This window comes from Ascaphus truei, chromosome 8 (assembly GCF_040206685.1).
Source record: "Ascaphus truei isolate aAscTru1 chromosome 8, aAscTru1.hap1, whole genome shotgun sequence".
Classification (NCBI taxonomy): Eukaryota; Metazoa; Chordata; class Amphibia; order Anura; family Ascaphidae; genus Ascaphus; species Ascaphus truei.
The window spans coordinates 62,079,266-62,106,490 of NC_134490.1; the positions used below are offsets into that span (position 1 = coordinate 62,079,266).

Below are 27,225 nucleotides of genomic sequence, written 5' to 3' on the forward strand. Positions count from 1 at the left end.
AAAATGTTTTCCTACGATGAAGATGTTAAAGCAGCAAAACATGTGAAATCTTATGGGGTTTTTTTTTTTTTTTTAAATCAGTTCTGTAGTAATAGATAATAGTGACACTTGTTTTTTATAAATTCAACTCTTAATGCTATTTTTAATGCATTTTAAAGCATAATTTGATTTCTATAGCAGGTTTTAACCCACCTCCCCAGCAGTGCAAGATCTTTGCAAAATGTTCCTGTTTGGGATCATTTGTTGCCAATGTTCCCAGCAGTTTGAGCTGCAAACTGTAACAATAAATAATGTTACCGTAGTAATATAAGAATACATTGTATTTGCTGTGTTACACTGATTTGAAGCTGCCATTATGTTAGGCACACAATCAGGATTTGAAAGATATCTAGCAGGAGCACCCAACGATTGCCAGCTTAGGTAAGAATGCAGAAAGATACATTGTCACATGCTTTACATATATAAAAAGAAAAGCAAAATGATAGTTGGAAAGTAGTACAGGCAGTCCTCGTTTTACAACGAATGGCTTATCCAACGCTGTGCAATGCATACCTATGTTCATTTTTACAACGTCAAAACGGCTTATCCAACGCTCTTACGACGCTTTGCAACGTTGTTTATGTGTATATAATATATACATTATACTATATAATATATTAAATTTTTATATTATATATTATGTTATATTATATATATATAATACAGTATATGCACTATATAATTTATGTGTATGCTGCATATCTTATTGTCTGCGTAAAATATTTTGTGTATTTTAGCATTAAAAATGCCTTCAGGAACGGAACCTTACATTTAAACAGGGTTCCTATGGGAAAACGTGTTTCGCTTTACAACGCCATTTTGAGTAACGCATTGTGTCGGATAACCGAGGACTGCCTGTATTTCTGCTTTAAAAGAGACGGTTACTTGTTTGTATGTGTTTGTTGTCTGTTTCTCGGTGTTACTTTGTAACTGCGTGTCCTATATACCAGCTGCAATTTTTCATTTCATGGCTCGCTGCTGTAACTCTTGAATGTCCTCCATTCTTTCTGCTTCAGCGCTTTAACTTTACAAGGTCTCGCCTCTCGTCACATTAAACCTTCCATACCATCTCATAAATATTTCCTCTTCCTAGAAGGCTTTTGTGTTAGCTAGGCGCGGAGATCCCATAGGTTGAAGGGAAATGATTTCAGCAAAATATACTAGTTGATCAGAACAGGATACCGGGGATGCAAAATCTCTGCTGTATAACTGGACTGCTTATGGTGGGTAAAAATGGGACCAAATCCTCCAGTGGCCCAAATGATGACAGTAATGAGTCCACAAGGACGAAATAGCTGTCTGACTGGGTCCACTCAATCTATACCTCCCTTGTCTGAGACGTGCTGTAAAAGCTGTTTAATACAGCAGGCAAATGATTTAGGGAACCCATGAAATTAAGTGAACAGGAAGCTAAAAGTGACATGCCCAGTGGGTACTCATTTGCATACCACTACCCACAACTCTTGCTTGCAGGTTAACCAATGTATGACATAACAGTGGGGTTAACGAAGCAGGTTTGGGGACCCCTTGAAGACATGCAATCCTGAGTATTCTGTCACTGCCGTATTATTAGACTGAATCAAAGTTTTTTTTTTTTTGGGGTCACATGATATTGTTTAAATGTATAGAATAAAGAATGTGCTCACTTTGCTCTGTAGAAAAACAAAGCTTCCGAAGATGTATTGGGAATCAATTCCATTTCAGTTCCAGACTTCAATTAGCACGCTCTACTTTATCCTCAATGCATTTCCGTCAGGACCGAAATGTTGAAATAACCTGCACCTTCTTTACATTTGCTGGGGCCTGCTTGTTTTTCAAACATAACATATGCTCACATTGAACAAAGTCTGCAGTGAACACAGTGACTTTTTCAGGTTTTCGGGATATCCCTGCTTCAGCACAGGTGGCTCAATCATTATGACTGAGCCACTGATTGAGCCACCTGTGCTGAAGCAGGGATATCCTGAAAACCTCACCTGTTGGTGGCGCTTTATGAGTTGGTCACTCCTGCATTAGAGCCCACATTTGCTTAGCAGTGCAAAGCTGAGTACAGCTGACAGATGGAACACAAGGCACAGTAACGGTGTTAATAAATCTGGGCCTGCAATGCTTATTTCAGCTAAGAGAAAAACTAGAATAAGGGGGCATTGATGCACGGATCTAATCGCCCTGCTAACTACCTATAAGGTAACAAGCTAGTGCAGCTACCTTAAAACCTTCATTTATTCCAGACCAATAAAATAGCAAAGTATTTCTCTTATTTCCATAGTTATGTTACCTCAGCTCAGTAGGCGTTATCCCCCCCCTTTCCTGATTTACCAGTCCTGTTGTAAGTCAAAAAATATCAGACGGCTCACAAGTCAGATAGTATATCAGCTTCCAAATGTACAATCCTGCGGTCCTCTCATAATGGTTATCAAACGCTGTATCAACCTACCAAAAAAGATATACTGCTCTCCCCTCCATCTTTCCTTTGATTGTGTGTGTGTGTGTGTGTGTGTATATATATATATATATATATATATATATATATATATATATAATTATTATTAATAAATATTTATACATACACTAAATCCGTTGCTTTTGGGGCAATCAAAGTGCATTGTTTTGCGTGGCACAGATGCTACGGGTTAATTCTTTTCTTTTGCGTAGATCCTGAAAGTTTAATGCAAGCTTTGGAGGATCTGGATTATCTGGCCGCACTGGACGACGATGGAAATCTTTCTGAATATGGAATCATTATGTCTGAGTTTCCTCTGGATCCACAGCTGTCAAAATCTATTTTAGCTGCCTGCGAATTTGACTGCGTAGATGAAATGCTCACGCTGGCTGCCATGGTTACAGGTATTTTCCATGTAAAACAATGCCCAGCTCTATTCCGCACACTAAGTATGGGACTTCCTGCTACCAGTGCGGGAGTAGGAAAGGTTACCCAGCTGATCCCACTGCTGATCCTGTGTCTGGCAGGGAGCGAGCAAACAGAACCTCTAACAAATGCATTTGAATGCAAATTAGAGGTTTATTGCTTCTAAACATAAGACAATTGACGTTTCATATGACAAAGATTGAACAATTTTAACATGCCACCGAACAGAAGATATTTCATGCAGGAAAACCTTGCGGAACACGTTTTTTTTTTTTTTTTTTATATTTGCTGTAAATATTTATCCACTTGGGAATGAAAAGATGATGAAGGTATAACCTGATGTAGTGAATAGTCTGCGGCACAGCTAAATAGGGCAAAAAACCTCCTGAGAAACATGCACTAAATAAGCCGCTTTGTTTTCATAACTAAGTATTAGCATATCCATGAAATACTTGTTATCAAATAAAAACAGAGTATTATTTATCAATGTACAGTACGTTTATTGTTGCCATTCTTCATGTTAACCTGCAGGCAATTTAACTCTTCATTATGTAACATGAGTATATGGGGAGATCAATCTCATATATTAAATGCAAAAACAAGCCTGTGTTTATATAGTGGGTGCCTCACTGGATAAAGCTCTATAAACTGGCGTTCACATAGGAGCGAGGACTCATCGTCTTAGCTGCAGTTGATCTGATTTAGTTATAGAATGCAAATGCCATAAAATGCTACATTGTACTTTGCTAGCAATAATAGATGCTTTCAGCTCGCAAGCAAAATTGCTCCAGATAAGCTCAATCACACCAAGTGCACAGTATCCATTTTTTAGTTTCGGAAACCTGCCACCAAATTGCAATATGCTATTTAATCTGTGAAGCTAAACCTATAATTATGGGCCATTTTAGCAAGGATTAATGCCACAGGGGAAAATAATGAAAGGAAAATGCCATCATGATTAAACATTAATATACTAGTTGATTGCATTTTAATGCGGATTGAAATATAATTGTGGTTCAATGCTCCTTTTTCTTTCTTTTTTTTTATAAATAAGCACCAAACTGTTTTATGGATCCATCCCCTGGAGCAGAAGAAGCTGATACAACCCATCGGACAAAGTTTTTGCACTCAGATGGCGATCACTTTACTCTTATACAAATATACAAGGAATACGAACACATAAAGAAAAACCGTAGACGCCAGTGCAAGTATAACATAAGATAACCATTGTGCAGAGATGTAATCAGTACTTTTATAAGGATGTGTTTATATGCTGACCTGCAGCAGTGCTTGGTATAGGTGTTTTACCAGGGCTAAAAACATATTACAGAAATACAGCTAATGGTCCTCTCTTTTCCCCTACATAAACACATTTAGGTGTAGTTTTACTAAGCTGTGCTTAGTCTTAAGGCATGTGATGTTCAACTGAATGGAGCTTATGGTGTGCCAAAGCTTAGCTCTGCTTAGAAAGTCTGGACCAGTAGTTTCCAACCTTTTTTTTTGGTTAAGGAACCCTATGTGAAATTCTCAGGAACCCCAACACTCTCTCTGAGATCAGATGCATTGTAAGGAACCCCAACCCTCTCTAATAGCGCGTCTGAGATCAGATGCATTGTAAGGAACCCCAACCCTCTCTAATAGCGTGTCTGATATCAGATGCATTGTAAGGAACCCCAACCCTCTCTAATAGCGCGTCTGAGATCAGATGCATTGTAAGGAACCCCAACCCTCTCTAATAGTGTGTCTGCGATCAGATACATTGTCAATTCTTCTGTATTTGGTAAAATTTTAAAATGACCTGACAATTACAGGGAACCCTTTAGGGTGCACGGGGAACCCAAAGGTTCCTAGCAAAAAAACCAGTGAAAAACAGTGGTCTGGACCTTGGATTTACCTAGAGGTGTGCTGGGAATGGGTTTAATTGGTAGCTTTAGTGGTCTCTCTGTGAGGTAGGGTGCGCTTTGCATCCTCCTACATTCACTCTTGGGATGCCACCGAATTCCCTGTACTGTGAAAATATCAAACTCTGCCACAAGTCTTCAGCGCAACATTCACCGTCAATGTAAAGAGCCGAGAAAAGTGCCCGGAGGCCGAGGAATATTCAAGGCCACTTTGATGCACACCAATGTGAAAGATAATGAGCCAAGCGAGACACGGGCGAGTGTTTTCCAACCTGGTGTGTTCTGAGCCAAAAACAGACACTTCATCAATGCTGATTACTTTATGGAAACACATTTGGGCAAGAAATGTGCCAGTTTGCAACACATTCACTTGTCAGGTGCAGGCGTATGGACTGTAATTGTAACATGCAGTGCTGTTTTGTGAGGGCCCCGGCACCTTTTCTTAGAGGTCAACAAGAGACTCCACATAGTGATTATGGAAGTATTAAGAGTGTGGCTGGGATAATAACAGGGAGGGAATGAATGTGTATTTATTAAAAGATGGATTGTGTTGACTAGTTTAGATATTTTTGTGTTGCTTAGGGTTCTGGTGCCTTTCCCCCTTAAAATACATGTATTTTTCTTGTTTCTGATACAGTCTGGTCCTCTTCTAAACTCTCACAGCGACATCTTAGACAGGTTTGGACTCTTGCTGGCTGGTCTCAATGTGCTGTATCAGGAGTGCGGACAAGTAACCCGCGGAGAAGCCGTCTGTCACTGTCCATACAATCTGCACAGCTTGGTTGTACTTAGACCAGGGCTGGCCAACTCCAGTCGTCAAGGGCGACCAACAGGTCAGTTTTTCAGGATATCCCTGCTTCAGCACAGGTGGCTCAATCAGTGGCTCAGTCGATTGAGCCTCCTGTGCTGAAGAGCCACCTGTACTGCCGTTGACTGAGCCACTGATTGAGCCACCTGTGCTGAAGCAGGGATATCCCGATAACTTGACATTTTGGTGGTGCTTGAGGACAGAAGTTGGCCACCCCTGACTTGAGAGATTTAGCAGCTTCAAATGTATCACATGTATACATTTATACATGTATATCACATTTTATATACCTGCGAGACCCACAATGCTAAATGGTTCAAGTATAACCTTTAAAAAAATCTCATCATTCAAACTCCATTACATGTACTTTGAAGCCGCCCCTAAATATACATCCACATTATTTATGCATAGCTTGCCGTCATGATCCCGATTTCTTTTTAGGAGTTTGTTGTGCATATCTTACACGACCCCTGATGAAGTGTGTATATATATATATATATATATATATACACTTTTAAAGACATTAAATGGTAACCATATCACAGACTGTGACCAATAGGGAAAACAGGATATCATTGTGTGTGTGTGTGTGTTTTGAGACTAAATCATTGGATATAGTCTATCTATAGGGAAATACAAAGTGCTTACTAAAGAACTATATTAACAAGCTCTATCTGACACTTTGTATGCACATCCAGAATTATATGTGTGCAGCATTCTGTCAGAAATATTCCAAGGAAGGCTTTGGGATTATATGGATACATACCTTAGCAAGCTATATGCGTTAAATTGATGCAAGTATTGTTGCTCAACAAGATACTGAAGTACTAACATCGCTTTTTATTCCATATCAAAAGGAATTATATAAGCTATCATCATAAGCTCAGCGTCGACAGGGATATATGGTTGAATATATGTTATAACTGACACAGATCACACCTTACATATCCATACTCTGTGGTTGCCCACTATTTTACACACCTTTATTCACTTTTAAATTATATACTTCACTTTAAGTTAAAATCACTTATAATTATCACTTCACCATTCTCCCGTGTTATAGGAGTACACTTATTAATTCACGGATGCTTATGAGGATTAAGATACTCTTGATCAATAGTGGCTAACCCTTATCAATTTATCCTTGTTTACATACAAGATTACTTTGATATGCTAATTGTTGATTTAGGTTTTAAAAATAACTTTTGTGCTGGTTAAATAAAATTACTTATTAGTGGAGATGAGTTCCAATTTACAGGCTGAGTGCACACACTATAGGGATTACTTCTTTTTGTTAGTTATCTTACACGAGCTACAATGACACTGTGTGCTCATTTGCATGTAATTACCCAGAATCCCTTGCTGCAGTGGAAGCACTGTATGCTACGAGATAATGGTGAAACGCCAGGTTGCAGACCTGCCTGAGACATGTGAACGTGCTCACAAGTGATATTTTTATTTGCTGCAATCGTGCGACAATACAGCAACTCCAGCGTTTCGAAGTATCCATGCATAAACATTTGCAGTTTTTCCAACTGTTACAAATAGTACCTTTTGTAAAAATGTTAATCTTTATGAAGTACAGGAAGGCCCCGCTTTTCAGCGCTTCGTTATCCGGCGTTCCGCTTATACGGCGGTGCCGAGAAGGGGGCCGCCATCTTTAATCCGCAGTCGCGCATGCGCAGAACGGGCGGTTGCACCCGGCGCGCATGCGCAGACTGTTGGCCGCGCATGCGCAGAACGGCGAAAAACGCTGTTCTGTGCATGCAGAGAACTGAAAATCGCCGGATCCGCTTTCCGGCGATTTTCACTATACGGCGGGCCCCTGGAACGGAACCCGCCGTATACCCGGGGCCCTGCTGTAATACGGAAAAAAAGTTCTGTATTGGCGGTTCACTGCCGTCCGGTGGGTGATAAACACTAAGCGCAATTATTTACTGAAAATATACCCTTACCTGCATCATTTTGGAGCACCGTTCTTGGGGATTCAATCCCTATTTTTCTACATGATGTAATAATAGCACCCTCATATTCCCTGCTTTGTAATCAAAAATGTATAAAATATAAAACCTAACAATTAAATTTTCGAGCCTTATTCTGTAAGCTGTGATGGCTCCTATCTTGTGCTACTGCACACCACACCTCTATGGAGTCAGGAAGGAATTTATTTTTCCTCTTATGAGATATCATTGGATGATGCGTCACTGGGGTTTTTTGTTTGCCTTCCTCTGGATCAATAAACTGTACTGTAAGTATAGATATAGGATATTAACCATGCGATCATTTGCAACTCTATCTTCTCTTCTCTTTCATTTCGCAGACGATATTGAAAAATGGTGTCAAGATTACTTCCTAAACTTGACTGCGCTGGAGACGGCACAGGTCATAAGAACAGAACTTCTGGACATAATGAAGCGTATTGAGCTTCCCATTTCTGAGCCCGCGTTTGGCTCAGAGGAAAATGTACAGAACATAAAGAAATCGCTTTTGTCAGGATACTTTATGCAAGTAAGCAGAAACGAATGCTTGTCAGGGGTTACTGCTCAAGATGTGTTCAGGCTCTTTTGCCATGGCCATTATTCATGGCAACAAGCCACAGAGAATTAGGCGCTCACCTAGGAAACACCATTGAACAAATTCCTTTAAAAAGTGGTCATACACTGCCTGGCTTCAATAAGCTCTAAACCTGCCATACACTCTTGGGACATCATTTTAGAAAGGCCTCGGCAATAGAAATATAAAGTAGACATGTTGAGACCTCTTAAAGGGGCAAAGTGATTTCAGGAAAGTGGGTTGTTTAATACGGTAAATATGGGTGGGTGACAATTTTTAAACCAGGCATATTTTTCAATATTTGGCATCCCCATAGTAACTAAACCCACTGGAGTAGTGTTATGATCTTTACCTAATCTCTTTTGTAATAAGGGTTGCAAACTGTTGTATATGCAGCTTACATTTTCATGCACACTTCTTCCCTTTGCGCTAGGCGCAAAGTTCACCTTTCCTGTCTTGCCTTTAAATTCTTTATGGGCAAGCTACCCAGCTATCTGAACAAGCTCCTCACCCCTACCACATGCAGCACTTATCACCAGACTCCAAAAGTCTGTTCATGGTCCCAAGGCTCAACAAAGTATCCGGCCGCTCCTCCTTCTCTTACCGTGCACCCCAAAACTGGAACAACCTACCAGAGACTCTCACATCCACCACCAGTTTGTTCTTTCAAATCTAAGGCTGTCTCACATTTTAATCTGGTCTGTAACTGTTACATACGCCCATAATATATATTTTCTTTAACTGTGCATGCAATGTCTTGTATATAATGTATACCCTGTTCATTTATGTGACTGTATTTGTAACCATGTATTATTTGTCTTAACTCTGTGCCCCGGACAAACTCTCAATGTATTACTTCCTGGTAAAATATTTTATAAATAAATAAATACATTTTAGAAACACAGCAAACAGCAGATAAGAACTACTTTCCCACCTAGTCGGCCCATTTTTCCGATCTGCTGTAAGACCTTGGACCCAACCTGTGTTGGGATACTATTCCATGAATCCACCACCTTTTTATTTTATTTGGCCAATAATGGCAGCATAATTAGTTTATCAAGATACTGGTGAAGACCAGATAAGATTCTAATAAAATGGACCAGAGGAAAATTGAGTCACCTTGAAAAAAGAAGGGCGATTTAATGTTGCTAGGGAAGCTGATTATATTAAGGACTTGTCTGCCTGCTGTATGGGACTTCCCTTTTAAAGTAACGTCCCATTTCTGTAGGTAGGAATTGGGACTGTAGGTTTATAAATAAACCTCCCAATTTATTTAAAAAAAAATATATACAATACAAGCGGGCAATTTCTTCTTGTACAATTTTTTAAGAGGATTGAAGCAGGGGGGGGCGGGGGGTTCCGGACCTGAACCCCATTGATTTCAGCTTTGGGGACCCCCTACTTACCGCGGGAGGATGTGCCGGTATCGCCTGCAAGTTTACAGATCCCGCGTCACGTGGGCCAATGGGATGACATAACAGCTTCCTATTGGCCCGTAGTGCGCAGGAGCTTTGAAAAGAGGCCATTAGTTTAACCCCAGCTAGCCAAGCAGAGCAGCTACTGACACCCCAATTAGTGGGTTCAGCTCCGGAGAGCCCCTGCTTCAATCCTATGGTCAATAAAATGTTGCCGCTTGGATGGCCTCTTTTAGGAACCCACAGTTCAATTTCTGATTTTCAGGATATCCCAGCTTCAGCACAGGTGACTCAATAAAGAGGCTCAGTCTTTGACTGAGCCACCTGTGCTGAAGCTGGGATATCCTGAAAACCTGACCTGTTTGGCAGGGGAGGGGGGCACTTGGTGACTGCAGTTGAGCACCCCTGTATTAAAAGTTATATATGGCAACAATGTTTGCTTTGGAATATGTAATTGTTTTCTAGATTGCACGTGATGTTGATGGATTAGGAAACTATATCATGCTGACACATAAGCAAGTGGCTCAACTACACCCATTTTCTGGATACTGTAATAGCCACAAGATCCCGGAGTGGGTTCTCTTCCATGAATTCAGTGTATCTGACAAAAGTTGCATCAGGATTACCTCTGAGATCTCTCCGGATCTGTAAGTATTGTCCCTCTTGTTCCAAATCATATGTTGATGCAACTATGACAAAAAACATAAACTTGCTATATTTGTGCTAAAAAATGTCCACATGCATTAAGGGAACAGTCCCTTCTAGGGCTAATGGAGATCTCTGCAGTCTCAATCTTAAGCATAACACAACCTTGTACAATTGAGATGTTGATCCATTCAAATGCATCGCAACACACAAAGCATCCCCCACTAAGGGCCACAGTGTACTAATTGGAGTAACATGTAGGGATTAAAGCTACAGACCAAGCAATATCCTACATGTGTTTTTTTAATAAATCGGTTCTATACTAAGAAAATACTTGTAGCATTTTTTTTAAAACTCTGAATGACATTTTTAATGTATTATAATGTAACAAGTATTTTTTTTGTTTCTATTGCAACCACTTACTAAGTCCCATCCCCTTCCAAAACAGGCTCTGGCACACCCCTTTGTGAGCCCTGCTCTATCAGTACACCAATTGTATGTAGTGACTGCTTGGTCACAATCTTCCCCACGGAACTTTGCATCTTTGGCCCTCTTCTGCTGCACTGACTGCTATTAAGGGAACCCCGAGCCAAATCTTCGCCGATTGATCGGCAACATAGCCAATTAGTTGTTGTGTGGATTGTATGGATGCAGATATTTAAAGGATAGGGGGGGGGGGGGAGATTGGCAGCTTGGACTGCTGCTTTAGGTCAAGGTGCAAGCGCACGCGACAGAGCACATGACATCACGCGCACCTGCTGCAGACCCGATCCGTGGCCTGTGGTATTACTATGATGCGAGTGACAGGGAGGCATGGCCGTGACATCACAAGGCCAGTTAGCCCTCATTGGCTGAACCGCCCACATGACGTGGCCGTCGTGCCAAAACTCAAATATTGTCTTCTGGAAATGCTGCTGCGCCGTCGCACACACTGTGGATGGCCTCAGAGAAGCTGTCTTGTTGGCGCCACGCACGCCGTTGCGATCACTATGGACGAGCCTTAAATATAGATGATTGACCCCCATTTGTTACCAAAATCGGACTCCGGGTATTTCTCAGTTGCCCCCTCAAAAGGTTAGAGGCTATTTTCTCTAGCTCATCGGTTTTGTGTGATATCCGTTTTCAACAATCGTCCCTTATATTGGCTCTCTGAGAACAGAGCACAGGAAGGATAGAGGAAACAACTGATAGAAAGGAAAAAAGGGAATATGTGCTTAACTTTGAAAGAAGCATAAGCAGCCCTGTATTTGCTTTCAGCACAGTTACATTCACTGAGGGAGCCAATAAGATTGCATTATTTACTAAATATTTTTGGGAAACTACCAGGGATTGCACCTTTAGTAGCAAAAATGCTTTTTTCTTGTGGTTTAGATCTCCATTATCTTGCTAGAGAAATAGACTCTGCTTGGCCTGTAATTCTTATTTTGTTTTTATTTACATTTTACTTCCCCTTAGAAGCATAATATGGCATATTGCCATTGCTGAGAATGGTTAAGACTGTATAATGTGGCAACAGTGGCCAAACTATGCAGCATTCTTAAACCGTTTGCAACTCATGTCCCTACATGTTTGTATTCCTCATTATTTAATACTTATGACTAATTAGGGCCCTATTTAATACTGTCCAGAGCAGCCAATCGTTAATGACAGTTTTCAGACAATACTGAATAAGGCCCTTTGTCTTATTGGGACACAAGTTGAGGAATGCAAAGAATGGTGGAAAGGAGGCAAGAGGGCTGTTCAGTATTTGACGAACTGATGATACTGAAAACAATCGAATTAAATGTCAAACAAATTAAAACATAGTATAGGAACACATCCGAGCTTTAGCCAGCTCTTGTGCTTGTAACACAGTACCCGGTAAAAGTACATATGTAGCACTGTATATTGCTCAGGTGTCAGATAATGGGTTTGTTTTCGCTTAGGTCAAGGTATAACCATGTTGCCACAGTCAAACTAGAATGGTGGGAGATGGAAGTTCGAACATGCGTGCTCAAATAGTATAACATGTATTTTGAAAAGGGTAATAACCTTTCATTTCCTCAAACTGAAATTTACAATTCAAAGAGGCAAATGGAAATGAAACGCTCGTAGGCCTCAGAATATAGATTATTCTGCCACTGCAGTGGGTGACATCTCTCTTCGGTGTGGATGCATTATCAAAACACTGCATTTTTGTTTGCTCATCACCTCCCACACTATTTTATTCCAAGCTCTGTGTACGGAGATCCAGTAACACTCTGCAATTCATTTCTTGTATGAATTGCAGCTCTGGGAGCTGAACCAAACCACTAACTCTCAAGGGCAGCCTGTGCATATTAATGGAAAAAATCCACTGCAGATCTATTTTTTTTTAAGGCGGGAATGAGGGTTTACTATTCCAGCAGCTAGCAGAGTTTCATCAATCAGGCTACACTACCATCTTGCATGACCCACATCAATGCCTGTTTTAGAACATTCCTAAACTAAATCCTTTCATCTTCTGCCATCAGGTTTGTGCAGTTCGCCCCCCAATATTACTTCAGCAACCTGCCCCCCAGTGAGAGCAAAGAGATCCTGCAGAAGGCTTTAGACTACGCATCCCCCACTTTTCAAAGGCACCAAGAAGAAGATGTATACGATGACTATGCTGCCAGCTCAGCAGAACAAAGATGCATTATACAGTGACCTTGCCTAATAAAGAATACTCTGCAAAGACTGAAACAATAAATGCAATATATGTTTGAGAGACCAGGAGGATTTTAATGAATGGGAATCTGAAAGATTATGTACTTAATGACACATGGATAATAAGGTAGATGTTATACAGAAAAAAAAATTCTCCTTTTTTCAACATGTCTCATAAAATAATTACAAATGAATCCTGTTTATACTTCATCACTGGCAGTGGTTTTGTACATATTTTAAAGTATTACTTTGAATAACACTGAAATGTTTCCTTTAATATTCATGCTGTTGCACTTTAGAAGACAGCAGAGACAAGCGCTTCTGTGAAATTCATAACCAAGATTATACATAGCCATTCATAAAAAGTATTGCAAACCTCCAAGTTGTTACCATCATTGCTGTACTGAATATAGTATCATTTTATAAAAAGCTATTCTTCATAGGAAACCATTTACACAGACAGATATTCTTTGAGTTTGTCCATGACTAAATTCATTCTGTCTGCTGGAACCAACATCACAGTTCGTAGGGGTTTCATGGGTATGTCAGCGAAAGACCACCGTCCTGCCAACTGCGTGTCACTCTCATCCTGAACAGAGTAGTTAAACTTCAGAAGAGCTTGCTGTAGATTAAGAAAAAAAAAATGAAACACTTTTTAGCCATCAAGTCATTTGAAAAGCAGCACTGCAGGTTTAGTTCAAAAAAATGTCCAGAGCGCACAAAATGTGTGCAGTGACTATGTGCAATTAAGGTCTAATCACACCTGCATGAATACACACGCACACGTAACAATAATTAAAGCAATAACCGGATTTAATAATTACCGTAAACAGAATTAATTCAAGTGTGTGAATGTGTGATACACCAACCAAACTAGTTTGAAATACAAACTTCCCTATAGGGATCAGAGGGCCTGCTGCTGGATCACAAGAGGGTATGTTAGGGCACCACCATCTATAGGAGACAGAGAAAGAGCGCAGGAACCCTCATAGTATTTTCTATGTATTGTACAGAATAAAAATGGGTGATATACACGTACATATAGAAAAGAGCGTGTAGGTATGTGATTATAATTACACGCTCATTTTTAATTTCCTATATGTACGTGCATCTCACCCATTTTTATTCTGTAAATACATACAAAATACTACGCTATGAGGGTTCCTGCACTTTCTTTGCTCACAGGATTTTTTTTACATATGTTCTAAACCTGCACTGTTCATAATCCTAAATGGAAATGTAAAAAAAAAAAAGGAGTTAAATATATGATCTAAACCTGTATGATTATAAAAAGATAGTTTAATGTGTTAAACATTTAGTACTGCTTTTCCTAGCATTATAAAAAGAACAGTTTGCATGTAGGAAATCTGTAGTACCACTTTAGCTCCTGCAATAAATAGGCACTGGTCTCTATGCTAGAGTATAGTGAGCACACGTTTGACACCGTGAAATATTGACTTTGTAATTATATATCAAATAATGAGGTGAATGCTCCACTAATTCCATAATGTTCACCCATGGTGATTATGATTCCAAGAGGATGATGATTCACCAAGAGCTGTTAGCAATCATTTACCCTTCACTTGTATGACTTACACACTTTGATTAGCCAGTGAAAAGCTTTACAGTACGAACTCATTGTTAGAGTGACAACTGAAACAATGTGACACTCCTCTGCATTCACCACCACATACGTTTCTCACTGAGCTCTGAACATCAGGCAACGCAGATTATTTACTTTCCCTGCAGCAAAATATACCCAACAACTATGGAACGGTGACCTAGGCAGTCACAGAAAATTTGGAACCGGAGAAAGGCGAAAAATAAGAGATTATTTCCTTTGCATGATCAAAAAGCAAAAACTTCACCAAGCACCAGATAATGGTACTATTGAACTCAATTCCAATGAAGAATTAAAGCTGTTGTCTCCCTCCCTTCCTTCCCCCCACCTAAAAAGAATGACAACTGAGAAATGACTTGGAGATCCAGACGAAGACATGACCTAACAGTTAATGGTCTCCAATTATTAAATCCCAGCTCTTCTATGCAAGGATCTTAATTTTATGGCCATTTAGTCATCGATGTGCGCAACTGGGGAACTCATAATACATTTAAATATACACACACACTTTTAATTAAGTGAAATTGAGCATGCATTAAATGTACAAGATATCCTTTAACAGATATATGCCGTTATAAAACAGATTTTATGGCCATGTTAAACTCAATCTTAACAGCATGGACTATTTCTCTATTGGTCACAGACAAAATCCAGATCTTACTCGTGGCAAATGATAGATTGCAAAACATTACTGCACAGAATACTTCCACAAAAACCTTAATGTTCCAATAAATAATTCCAAATATGTTTTTTTTTAAATATACAAATTAAGAAAAAATATGGAATGCCATTAGTATTACACAGCTTGATTTGGCAAAGGGAGGTGTTTTGGGGAAACATTCAAAACTGTACCGCCGAGTCATGTTATAACATGGCCATTATTGCAGTACATCTCAACAGACTAGCTAGCTACCAGACACGTCGTAGAATGGCTTAATATTAAAAAACACAAACAAGACTCATCTTTTTCAGACTCCCAGTGTAGCACCTACAAGTCCACCATTGGAAAGCTTACTTACTTACGGGGACATTTGCAGCAACATTAAATATAAATGAAACAATTGTGTGCACCTCATTCAGTGGAGAACAGTATCCTGCGGCACTCAAACTGTGACAAAAAGTCACACAGAAATGTAAAGTCTTTTTTAAATGATGCAGACATATTGCACAACGTTTCAGGGACACCCCTTCAGGTGCAAACACGAACTTGTGCATTATGTCTGCATCATTAAAAATACTTTAACAAAAGTAACAGACATTTTGTGTGAGAGTGCCACAGGACACCGTTCTCTTTTAAAGTCTATGGAGCCAATTCTGCATGGATTCCCGCTTTCCTGCTAGAGCAGCAATCGCCATTTTGAAGGGAGTGGCGGGCAGCCGCCATCTTTGGATCCTTTGTGCATATCACTCCTGCGTTTTTATTTAATACCTTCTAATCTTGACCCAAATAAATAAAGGGTTAAGGTGGGGAAGATTAGCCAAGTGTAAGTAGCGGCATTCTACACGCCCAAACCATTTCAAAGAAAATGTAGAAAAGCTGGACATTGCGCTTGAGAAAAGCCATGTCTTCTACATTACCTTGGTGCACTGGAGACTATCATGCTAAAGCAATAATGTCGTAATGTAATAATGGCGTAATGTGGTGTTTGTTTTACCACATACGTTGAACCGTCAGAGTTGGAGGATTCAGCAAAAATATCTCATCCCTGCCACAGCGAAGGCAGCAAAGAAGAATTACTCGCCAATAAAGACAAGCTCACTGTACAACCAGTCCCAAAACCGCAGAAGGGAGCAATACACGGATTTCTAATCAATGATTAAGTGTAGAATGAATAGTTTATCAGGTCATGAAACCTGATCACCTCTCACCTAAAGTACATCCTTCAACAACAAAAAAGTCTTGGACATCGAAACAGCAGCTGGATACTTTTCATACAGCAAGTGAACAGCATCAAGTCTACACCAGGGTAGCCAACTCCAGTCCTCAAGCCCCCCCTCTCCCCCGATCAGGTTTTAAGGATATCCCTGCTTCAGCACAGGTGGCTCAGAGATATCCTAAAAACCTGATGTGTTGGGGAGGACATGTGATTTGAAGTCGAGACCCCCTGATCTCCATTATCACACGCAATAGAATGAATATATGCAGATAAGGAGTCTGCGCAGTGCCATGCAACTGATCCTTCAGTCAACATGACACTGTGTTGGTGGACCTTGAGGACTGGAGTTGGCCATCCTTGCTCTAAACCAGGGTGTTTTACCTCATAGAAAAATTCTTCTTCTGCATTTGCAAACGTCAGGTCTATATTTGCTTGAGATTCCAATGCTCCCTTGGCTTTCTTTCCCACTTCCACCAAGGTCTTACTCAAAAGAAGATAGTAATAACACTTCCCACAAGGTTTATTGGTTTTCTGGGCTTCAATCAATTCTTTCCTGTTAAAGAAATTTAAAAAAATTATAATATAATATAAATGGTATTAGGACAGTTCATCTTGAGATTGGTGCTTTCTAGGAAAACAGTATTTACTTGGGCACAAAATTCATTTTTTTGTCAACAGCATACAGAGCACATTCACGTCTTCCAAATGTTTCTGTGGAAAGAATGTGCCGGGACGTGTCTGTCATCCTCCACCTCCTCACAAAAATCAATCACATCCAATGGCTGCAGTGTATTCTCTGCCAAATCACTATGAAAATTGTCATCAGAACTAATGGTTCTCCACAGTTAGAGTCCCTATAGGAATTGATTGCAGAATACAAAATAGTCTCATACCTTTGTTACGTGTCCCTTAAAAAAAAAATTTAAAAAAAAATCCTAATCAAGGACATTTCGGGTAGAACAAGGCTGATCATTTTCTCTTAAAATGTGGTGCCTATTTTATAGGCCGGGATAGAAGATTGTACAAAAAGAGCCGACTTGCAGCTGCTCTAAGATTGTACAGCAACCAGAATTGTGTCCTGAAGGCTTTTTACTTCATCTGTGCCATGATCATAACCAGATTTACTGCTGTTGAGTCAGTCTAGATATCAGTAATTTGGTAATATTTGAAGGCAAACCGCTAATTACTGTATATCTGTATGCCCTACATGGTCATGCAATTAACAATTTATATGTTGTGGAAATTAATAGAATGTGTCCTGGCATAGTGTATGCCAGAGTAATGAGAAAAGGCTAGAATCATTTCTTTTCTGTTAATTGCAAGCCTCTGCATTTTAACTTCTTTCATACCAAGTAGTGGTGCAATGCCATAAAGAGATCTTCCAGGTAAGGTGTTTTTCTGGTGCTGGAAGCGGCCTTATGGGACAACCCAGCTTAACATACATAGGCCAAAATGCTTGCTTTCCACGAGCCTTCAGTGCTGTGCATGGCTGTACTGAAAATATGTCAAAGTAGAAAAAGAGGCACCCCCACTGGTCTGATGCTTGTGCAATAAATGTTATAATCTTTGGAAGACCAGAAGAGTGCCTCTTTTTCTACTTGGATTACAGCAGTGGCGTCGCAGCAAGCGAATTGTTGGTGTGCACCCATGGCAATTTGTTACCTGGTATAGTGAGTGCACCTTTATTTGGACTATGTACTGAAGATATTAAAGTTGTAGTCCATTGTTTCTGAACCATGGTGAAAAGTATCCCATACGACTCCTGTCTTTTTTAGATATAGATAGGAGAGAGCACGCGAGAGAGAGCTACAAGGGACAACAGTTTGGCTTACCAGTTCCACAAAAAATAGTTTGAAACCAGTTCGAAACTGTCCATACATAGAACTCGTATACGCTTCTATCGGATTCAACAAAGGTGCACTTTATTTTAAGTATGAAACAAGATGGAAACAATGTTCAAAACATTTTGCAACGATGGAAAATTGTGACAGAGATATGCCACCCATATGTTGAATATAGTCATAAATCCCTGGTGTTCCTTATGCTACAACATTTTAGGTGGAATTTAAGAAGATAGGCGACTTCCAAGGAAAAAAACCTGGGAGAAAGGGACAAAATGTTAGGATTGAGGCAGTGATTTGGGACCGAGATCAGAGGAAGGAAAGAGCAGTATTATTGATGCACAGCTTTGTACACGAGAATACAATTTTTTTTTATTGTTGGTCCTGAGAAGAAAAAGAAAAAAAAAAACCCCCACACATATTGGATCAGCACTCAAAATAGATAAGAAAATGATGAACTCCCATTTTCCTTATGGTCTCATCAAGTTTCTTCTTTAATAAAACAAAAATCAGCAACAATTCTACCAATATATAAGAACACACGGACTTGCCTTCCCTTGTGGGTTCTTATTTTTTCCGTATTGTTGACGATTTTTGATTTATTAAAGAAGAAACTTGGGTGAGACCAAAACGTGAGTTCATCATTTTCTTAGAGTGCTGATCTAATATGAATTTTTTTTTTTTTAAATAGTTGTATGCATCCAGCGGTATGGGAAGGAGAGGGGGAGAGTCCTGTAGCTGTCTTATATCAACAATAAATATCAAAAGCAATGAAGTTAAGAATGATATACAGGCATACCCCGGTTTAAGGACACTCACTTTAAGTACACTCGCGAGTAAGTACATATCGCTAAATAGAAAAACGGCAGCTTACGCATGCGCCTGTCAGCACGTCCTGAACAGCAATACTGGCTCCCTACCTGTATCGAAGCTGTGCGCAAGCGGGGAAACTATAGAGCCTGTTACACATGTGTTATTTACATCAGTTATGCACGTATATGAAGATTGCAGTACAGTACATGCATCGATAAGTGGGGAAAAGGTAGTACGTTAATGCGGGGTATGCCTGTATAGAAGAGGTAGTGGGGAATTCCTCCTCCCCCCCCCTTAAATTACAATTGGCAACTTCACTCTTAAGCCTATGAAACATAATAGTCAACTAGTAATTTCTGAAAGGATCACTTTTCTGCAGTAGTTATAACAGAAGAGGTCAGTTTTCTTCACTGCTTAGCTTATTATTAGTAAGCTATTTGCAGCATTAAGGGCCAGATCCATAGAGTTCCATTAATAATAACCTAAATTAGGCTAAGGCCCCGCTCCCAGAGTCAGCGCACCCGCACTGCTGACAGGCGGTGCGCTGAGATACACAGACCGCGATATGCGGTCTGTAGGGAGCGGGAGGTGGGCGGGTGGTGGGCGGTTTGACAGGGACTCGGGCTGGAGCTGGAAAGTAAGTTTAAACACACACACACACACGCACGCACGCACGCACGCACGCACGCGCGCACACACACACACACACACACGCGCGCGCACACACACACACACAGGCACTCATACACACGCGCGCACACACGCACTCATACATACACACACACACACACACACACACACACACACACACACAGACACAGAGGCAGGCACTCACGCACTCGGGCACACACATACACACACAGACAGGCACTCACGCACTCGGGCACACACATACACACACAGACAGGCACGCACGCACGCAGACAGGCACTCACCTGCTTTCACTCCACACTCCTCCCCGCTCCCCGAAGCCTCTCCTCCTCCCGAAGCCTCCCCTCCCCATTGGCTCACAGCCACACACGTCACGCGTCAACGCTAGGAAACACCATTCTCTGGTGTCTCCAGCGGCTGACGCGCCACAGCGTGTAGTCAGCTGTGCAGCCAGTGGGGACCGGGACCGGCTCGCGAGGATTCCCCTGCTGGTGGGGAACTCGCGACATTGCCGCCCGCGCCAACGAGCGCAGCGGGACCGAGGCCTTAGGGTTAAAGTGATATCAGAAACCCACAAGGATTACGTTAACCCAAGCCTCTCTGCAACGCCACCCTTAGGAGATGGTATGAGGCCAACGCAATTTTGTATTACATTAAAATGACCAGTGTTCGACAAACCTATACATTTGCTCGCCCCGGGCGAGTGGATTTAACCCCCGGGCGAGTAAATATTGGCCCAAGCAGCACACGTTTGGTACTAGATGGCGAGTAGATTTTTTTGTGTGGCGAGTAGATTTTTTGGTGATTTGTCAACCATGAACATGACGTTAAGACTATGTAAAGAGATATACAACGGCCCTTTGTTTTGCATTATAATTAGCTTTGTGGATGTGTGTTAATCTCTGGGAAAATCCCATCCGTTACGGTTTTAGGTAGCGTGACATAAGTCCTGCCTTAACAGAGCTCTGTATAGGATCCGAAGTTTGATTTCGTAGCGGCATACACAGCGTCGCCAAACCAGGCTTTGGGTCATCATGAGACTTTGGTCCAATCATGGTCTTCCAACACTTCTCAGTCTACTCTGGTCAGTGATAGTCTTGCAAGTCTATGGATACTGGATCCCAGTATTATAACGACACCGAACTATTTTGGGAATACGATATTTACAGGCTGTACAACACATGCTTACTGTTAAAATACAAAATCTATGGATCACTACTCAAGGATGGAAAATATATAAACACTAAGAAACACAAAAGAGAGAGTCCTTCCCCCTACCTATGGATGCTTGTAAGAAGTTAGAAAGCATTAGGAGGTGGGAAGCAGGGATCAATGTCACGTTTATGATCATTTTAAAGACTGCTTATAACATGAATCATCTTGTGATCACTACACAGTTGTACAAATGAACATGTCTAAGCTGTCACTTATTCCACAAAAGATTCTTAAAAAAAAATTAAAAATAATAATAAATAAAATCACCAAAAAACAGCATTTTGACTTCAAAGATATACGGTCAAACAGAGCGGAACAAGGGAAAGCAACAGGAAGGTAAAAGACGACAAAGAAAGTAGTTATGGGCAAGAAACAGAATCTTCAGGAGGAACCAAATTATGTCAAGTGAGGGCAGGGACAGAGTATTGGGGAGATGAGCAGCGAGTATGATGCTACATACAAGTCTCTGTATATGTATTGCAAAGACTTAAAATTTAAGCAGACCCTAGCATCCAAAAATGGCAGTCTGTACATTGGGCACATGTTTTTAATTTTTATATAAAATAAGAATTGCAGAATAAAATAAGTTTGTTCGGTTTGTATTTACTTTTCTTTAACCTATTTTATTGCTTTAGATTCTCTGGGTAATGATGAGTGGTTCCACAGGTGAGCAGCCCATCTGCTCTGATAGGACATAGTGCACTGGTGGAGACAGTATTTGGTACACTGAGAATAAAATAGGTGTGCAATTCAAAATTAGGTCTAGGTCGTCAAAGTACTGGATTTTCACTTTATGGCTAAATATGACATTTCACTTATCTGAAAGAATTCAACCCCCCGCCCCCCCCAAAAAGATGTTACATACAGAATATGCAGCCATCACCACCTGATGTCAGTGTGCCTAACCCAAGAAAAGCAATCATAAGGTATGAGAAAAAGAGGATTGCGTTTTGTCTTTACTTATATGCTGTTCATTGTCGCATTTATAGTCTGTCTCCGTGTTTCAGTACTTCAACACATTTACCTTTAAATAACATATTTGATGCTAACTGGAGGAAATAGAAAATAAATGTTCAAAGGCAGAATGAGAAATGTTCTTACTGAAGCTGTTGGTGCATGGGCAGAGCAATCTGAGCAGGTACATTAATGAATCTTTCACTTAGCAGGAGACCCACAGGCTTGCTGCTGTCATTTAAGACTTTATCAAACTGTTCAACCATGCTCTGTTCGCAGTTCTCCTCGCAGTGGCTCAAAATCAGCTCTTTAATTTGTTCAGCACATGGGGTACCCTGCAAAACAAATGGAACAATGTCAGCAAGCTTTGATATGTACAGTGTACTTCTAAAATGTTTTAAAGCTGGATGTCTCTAGCACAGAGTTCAAATGGCATTCAATAATATATTTAAAGCATCAGTTCTATTTCATGGTTTTCCCATTTGTTGGAGAGGGAAGGGTACACAGATTGGTAAATCAGAGCTTTGATTCTTTAAAAATGCCAGAGTCTTGTTTACAGCCGCATCTCCTTTAATGCTGGATCATTGGACACACACAGACCATCAGAAGTCAATGTCTGAGCAAGGGTCTGTGACCCCGAAATTTTACTGTACCTTCTCCTAATATGTATTAAATACAGAGCAAGTGATTTCAAAGGAGAACTCCCAGTATAAACATTGCAAACTGCCACGGGTGGCGAGACATCCACAGATCATTGCATTCAGATAAAATAGCAACAGTCCGCACTCCAGGGGTTTTGAGAAACATGTGAAGGTTTAATCATATAGGATCATCTTGACAAGGGTCCAAAAAAGGACCGAAACGTTGAGTCTACATTCAACCTTCACATGTTTAGTCAAGACCTCTGGACTCTTGCTATTTTATCTAAATACAGAGCCAATACTTCTCTGCAAAGGACTTACTCGTGGGCGTCCACCGAATCACTGCCGATATTCTAAAAGGGCCCAGACTGGGAACACCAAGCTATAGGTGAGCTAGAGCACCCAGACTAACTGAAGGTACATATTTGGAATCACTGGAGTGCCACTATATCCCTATTGCGAATGTGTTTAAATTAGTAAGAATAAAATAGTCACACCCACATTTCTTCAGGAGCTCACCTTTCTTTCTGTTAAATGCAAGAGACTTATGAAGCCAAAAACATTGTCATCATCCTCATCATCACTGTCATCCAGATTTTCCGCTTGCTGTGAAATGATAAAGCAAAAGGTGAATTTATATAATCAACTCCTATATAGCCCAATAAAACTGAATGTTGTTAGGATGCATCAGTAACGTGTTATCACTTACATTGAAAAATGCAACGCAAGGCAAAGTGCCAAAAAAAAGATGAAAGGGCATTGGGCTAACAGATTAAACATGAAAATTAGCAGTCTGATTAGAAAGCGTTAACTGGTTAAAAATGTACAAATACCACATCATTAACACTGTCCCAGCTGGCACACCCAAAGTAACATCATTGCCTGGTTATTAGAAACTTGCCTTCCTGGACACATTCCTGCCCCTCCCCTCAAACTTCCTCCTAATTTTCAAAGTTCCTTTCACAAAAACATTGAATAAATCACTATTGTGTCCAGTGGGAACCAGAGTCAAGAAGCAGGCCACTTTAAATACTTGTATTTGCAACTTTCAGGTATAATTAATAAAACATGTTGTTTTCTACTTCCTTTAACCTTAACCATCATTCCATTTGACCGTAACCTGCTAATCCAGTTGAAATTGCTGGCGTTCTAATAAAAATAACGGATTGCATTGCTTAACTGTAGTCCCGTTCAAGCAGCACTCGGCACCAATTGCTTTTTTTTTTTTTTTTTTTAAACCTTTTAAGGGACCTCTTCTTGCTCTTTCCAAGGTCTTTATTTGTAACAGTGGATGTTTTGTTCAGGAGATAAGCAATTGAACTATTAGGTGTCCGGAAGGTTAAAATTGACCTCTCCCCAGAGCTGTCTAAAAGTTACCATGGTCACTTCAGAAGATGGAGATTAAGAAAACATTGTTTTTCGTAACATGGGAGGGGAGAAGTTTAATTCCTAGACTACTGGGTGGGATTGCCGCTTTAAGAATTAATTTGTGTTGCACTAGGAAAGTCACACTCATAGGGGCCTATAGTCCAATTTGATACGCTTTAAGGCTGCAGCCCCAGTGTGTGTCGAGCCGTGCGCTGCATGAACAAGTAACGACCCTCAATAGGGTTGGGCCCAGTACGTACCTTCGTGCGCATTTGGCAGCTGCGCTCCACAAACATTTTTTTCAAGACAGGCAAATTGTGTTTACAACTTGCGACGAGGGCGTGGCCACACCCCCTCGGTGGTCCAGCCAATGAGGGCGAACCAGCCGCGTGAGATCATGGTCACGCCCCCCGCAAAACCCCCCCCACCCCCCTCTGTCGCAATCTCTGACTCTCCCCACAGACCACAGTGAAGTGCTGTGACCACGCCGCTCCCCCGCCGGGTGTGCTACAGTGCTGACTGGGACCGCAGTAAAGCTGCATAGGCAGCAAAATGATCAAACTATAGTAAAAAGATGGAAACGTCAACAATGATAGCAATTACCAATGAATTGTCTGTTAGTTCTCTATAGATATTTAGTACAGCAAAAATATGGAAGCACGCAGTTTGAGTTGCAAAAAGAATTGCTAAAGCTTTACTCCATGCTTGAAGCAGACAGAATTACATTTCGGGGACGCAGCCCCTTCCTCACACGGGTGAGATTATCTAAGGAAAGGGCGGCGGCCCCAAAAAGTCATTCTGTCTGCTTCAAGCATGGAGTAAAGCTTTAGAAATTCTTTTTGCAACTCAAACTGTGTGCCTCCATCTTTTTGCTGTACTAAATATATGCCTCTATTTTGGAACATTGGGGCTTTGATGGGCTAGCCTGCATCAGGATCAAACTCTGGCTAACTCTTTAGCAGTGTGTATGTGGTGTGTGGATAAATTACCTTCATGACACTTCCAATGTGATTCTGCTGAATCAAGAGATCTGCTAATTCGGAGATATTCACATGAGCTTTCAGGAAAAGCTAGATTAGGTATGGATAAAGGCAGAATGAAACAATTAGTGTGTATATACACCCTTTTATTTGAAATAGCATAGTAATAAGTTTAACTTCCGAAAGTGACAATATTCATTGTGCAAATAGAGACAGTAAATCAGTTTCGATCGCTCTCTTCCACAAGGAACTCCCCAACTTATAAGATCCAATTCTCTAAGCAACCCCATCACTTTATCAACAGTTCAGTTCATTAAAGCCGCAGCAATACAAGTTATAAACTAAAAATCAATAATCTAATTACCACCCAATAGTATGTTTACAATTGCATTTACAATGGCAGCGTTATTATAATGACGGTTAGAAAGTGCAGAAATTATTTTGTTCCCCATAGTATTTAAATGGGCAATGCAAAATCTGCCATCAAAATAAAGTCAACATTTTCTTTCCCCTGGGTGTACTTTCAGGCGAATCTGTGGCCGCCAAGGGGACAAGGTACAATAAGCAAGGTCTCGGGATGTTTCATTAAAATGAAATGCGGCACCATACCTGCTTCAGGAGTTTCTTTATTCCGTCGCAGTCGTTGTCGGAGATTGTATGGGCTTCAAAATCAACATTCACCACCTGTGCAACAAAGGATACAACTATTTATTGGATGGTAATGAACTTTACAATAAAATATAACTTGTTTAGTTTAACTATTTAAAGAGTGATACCTAGTTGGTGTGTATGAGTATGTATAATGTATAGGTGTAGCTATAGATGTGTATATACACACACACACACACACACACACACACACACACTTTATTTATAAAATGTTTTATCAGGAATGAATACATTGAGAGTTACCTCTCGTTTTCAAGTTTGTCCTGGGCATAGAGTTAAGATGACAAATAATACATGGTTACAATGCATATTTACATAAGTGAACAGGGTACATACATACAGTTGTGTGAAAAAGAAAGTACAGTCCACCCTCTGAATTCTACGGTTCTATATATCAGGACATAATAATCATCTGTTCCTTAGCAGGTCTTAAAATTAGGTAAATACAACCTCAGATGAACAACACATGACATATTACACCGTGTCATGATTTATTTAACAAAAAGCCAAAATGGAGAAGTCATGTGTGAAAAACTAAGTACACCCTTACTGCTTCCATAGGAATTAAGATGCTAAGTAGCAGACATGTGCTGCTAATCAAACGCCCTTGATAAATTGATCAGCAGCAAGTGTGACCACCTCTATAAAAGCAGACGTTTTAGCAGCTTGTTGGTCTGGACTCTCTGGAGCATGCAGGTGTGTGTTAACAATGCCAAGGAGGAAAGACATCAGCAATGATCTTAGAGAAGCAATTGTTGCTTCCCATCAATCTGGGAAGGGTTATATGGCCATTTCCAAACAATTTAACAAACAGACAATAGTCAAAATCTGATGGCACTGGGATTTAAATACTATACAGTAAACAACTATTTTTATGCTTACACTTTTAAGTAAAAAATTGTTTTAGTGAACAGGTATCAGGTAAACAGCGATTCTAAAGCCCAAAATAAACGCTTAAATAATTACTAGTCATCCAAATATCAACAGTACAGTATGCTCTTGCTGTACACGCTGGCCCATATAGCAGTGAAAATTTTACCATCCCTGTGTGCCTTACAGCACTGACATTGTGTGACGCCGATATATATTAAATATTCTAGCTAAAGCACTGTGTTTATTTACATTTAAACCCCTATAAACCACCTTTTTTGGTCCACCTTTTACAAAGCTGCATACAAGACGGATACAATAAAAACCATCAAGGGAGTCATTATTGCAGTTTGAAAATGTTAGCACTACTGGGAGGGTAAATTAAGTATTGGGGACCGGTAAGTGCTACTCCTTAGTCCTCAGGGACCAACAACTGGTCATTGTGACCAAGTCACTGATTGAGTCACCTGTGCTGAAGCAGGGATATCCCCAATACCGGTTGGTGGCCCTTGAGGACTGGAGTTGCACACCCCTGCCTGGTCCATAGTATACCACACGTGGCCCAGTGACTGTGACTCCTCCCCCAGATGCACGGGCCTTCCTCACCTCGTTCACCTCTTCATCCTCCGACTCCTCGTCGTCCTCAATGTCATCGGAGTCCTCTGACTCTCCCTCTATATCGTCTTCCAAGCCCTCGTCGTCGCTAGGCCGCTGTCCGCTCTCAAGTGCCCTCCTCTTAGCGTTGGAAGCCATGCTTGCTGACCGTGTCTCTGCTCAGCGCTGCTGCGTGTCCTCTCTCTGCGCAACGTGCGTGAGAGCGGAAGTAAA

At 40.6% G+C, this 27,225-nt stretch overlaps 2 protein-coding genes across 4 annotated transcripts in view; one reads left to right on the plus strand and one right to left on the minus strand.

The window, feature by feature from the left end:
• The window catches only part of DHX32 (DEAH-box helicase 32 (putative)), a 48,969-nt gene extending 35,450 nt beyond the window's left edge, over window positions 1–13,519 (plus strand). For all 3 annotated transcript variants that reach the window (XM_075612259.1, XM_075612260.1, XM_075612258.1), the window contains 5 exons: window positions 2,695–2,886; window positions 3,963–4,112; window positions 7,938–8,125; window positions 10,051–10,232; window positions 12,723–13,519. In XM_075612259.1, the coding sequence (XP_075468374.1) occupies window positions 2,695–2,886; window positions 3,963–4,112; window positions 7,938–8,125; window positions 10,051–10,232; window positions 12,723–12,897 (887 nt within the window). In that variant the 3' untranslated portion in view covers window positions 12,898–13,519. The remainder of the gene's footprint in view (window positions 1–2,694; window positions 2,887–3,962; window positions 4,113–7,937; window positions 8,126–10,050; window positions 10,233–12,722) is intronic.
• Window positions 12,952–27,223, minus strand: BCCIP (BRCA2 and CDKN1A interacting protein). The gene is made up of 7 exons (XM_075612276.1): window positions 27,004–27,223; window positions 25,468–25,542; window positions 24,868–24,948; window positions 23,030–23,116; window positions 22,017–22,204; window positions 16,777–16,948; window positions 12,952–13,519 (listed from the first exon to the last, which is right to left on the minus strand). Exons 1-7 carry the CDS (start codon window positions 27,148–27,150, stop codon window positions 13,349–13,351), a joined length of 921 nt encoding a protein of 306 aa, XP_075468391.1. The 5' UTR covers window positions 27,151–27,223; the 3' UTR covers window positions 12,952–13,348.
• Between the last annotated feature and the right edge of the window lie 2 nt (window positions 27,224–27,225).

Coding starts and splice junctions, on each gene's coding strand:
- BCCIP (XM_075612276.1), bottom strand. CDS start 27,150: ATGGCTTCCAACGCTAAGAGGAGGGCACTTGAGAGCGGACAGCGGCCT. Junction 22,205..23,029: donor TGCATTTAACAGAAAGAAAG/GTGAGCTCCTGA, acceptor TTTGTTTTGCAG/GGTACCCCATGTGCTGAACA. Junction 16,949..22,016: donor CCCATGCACCAACAGCTTCA/GTAAGAACATTT, acceptor TTTCTTTAACAG/GAAAGAATTGATTGAAGCCC.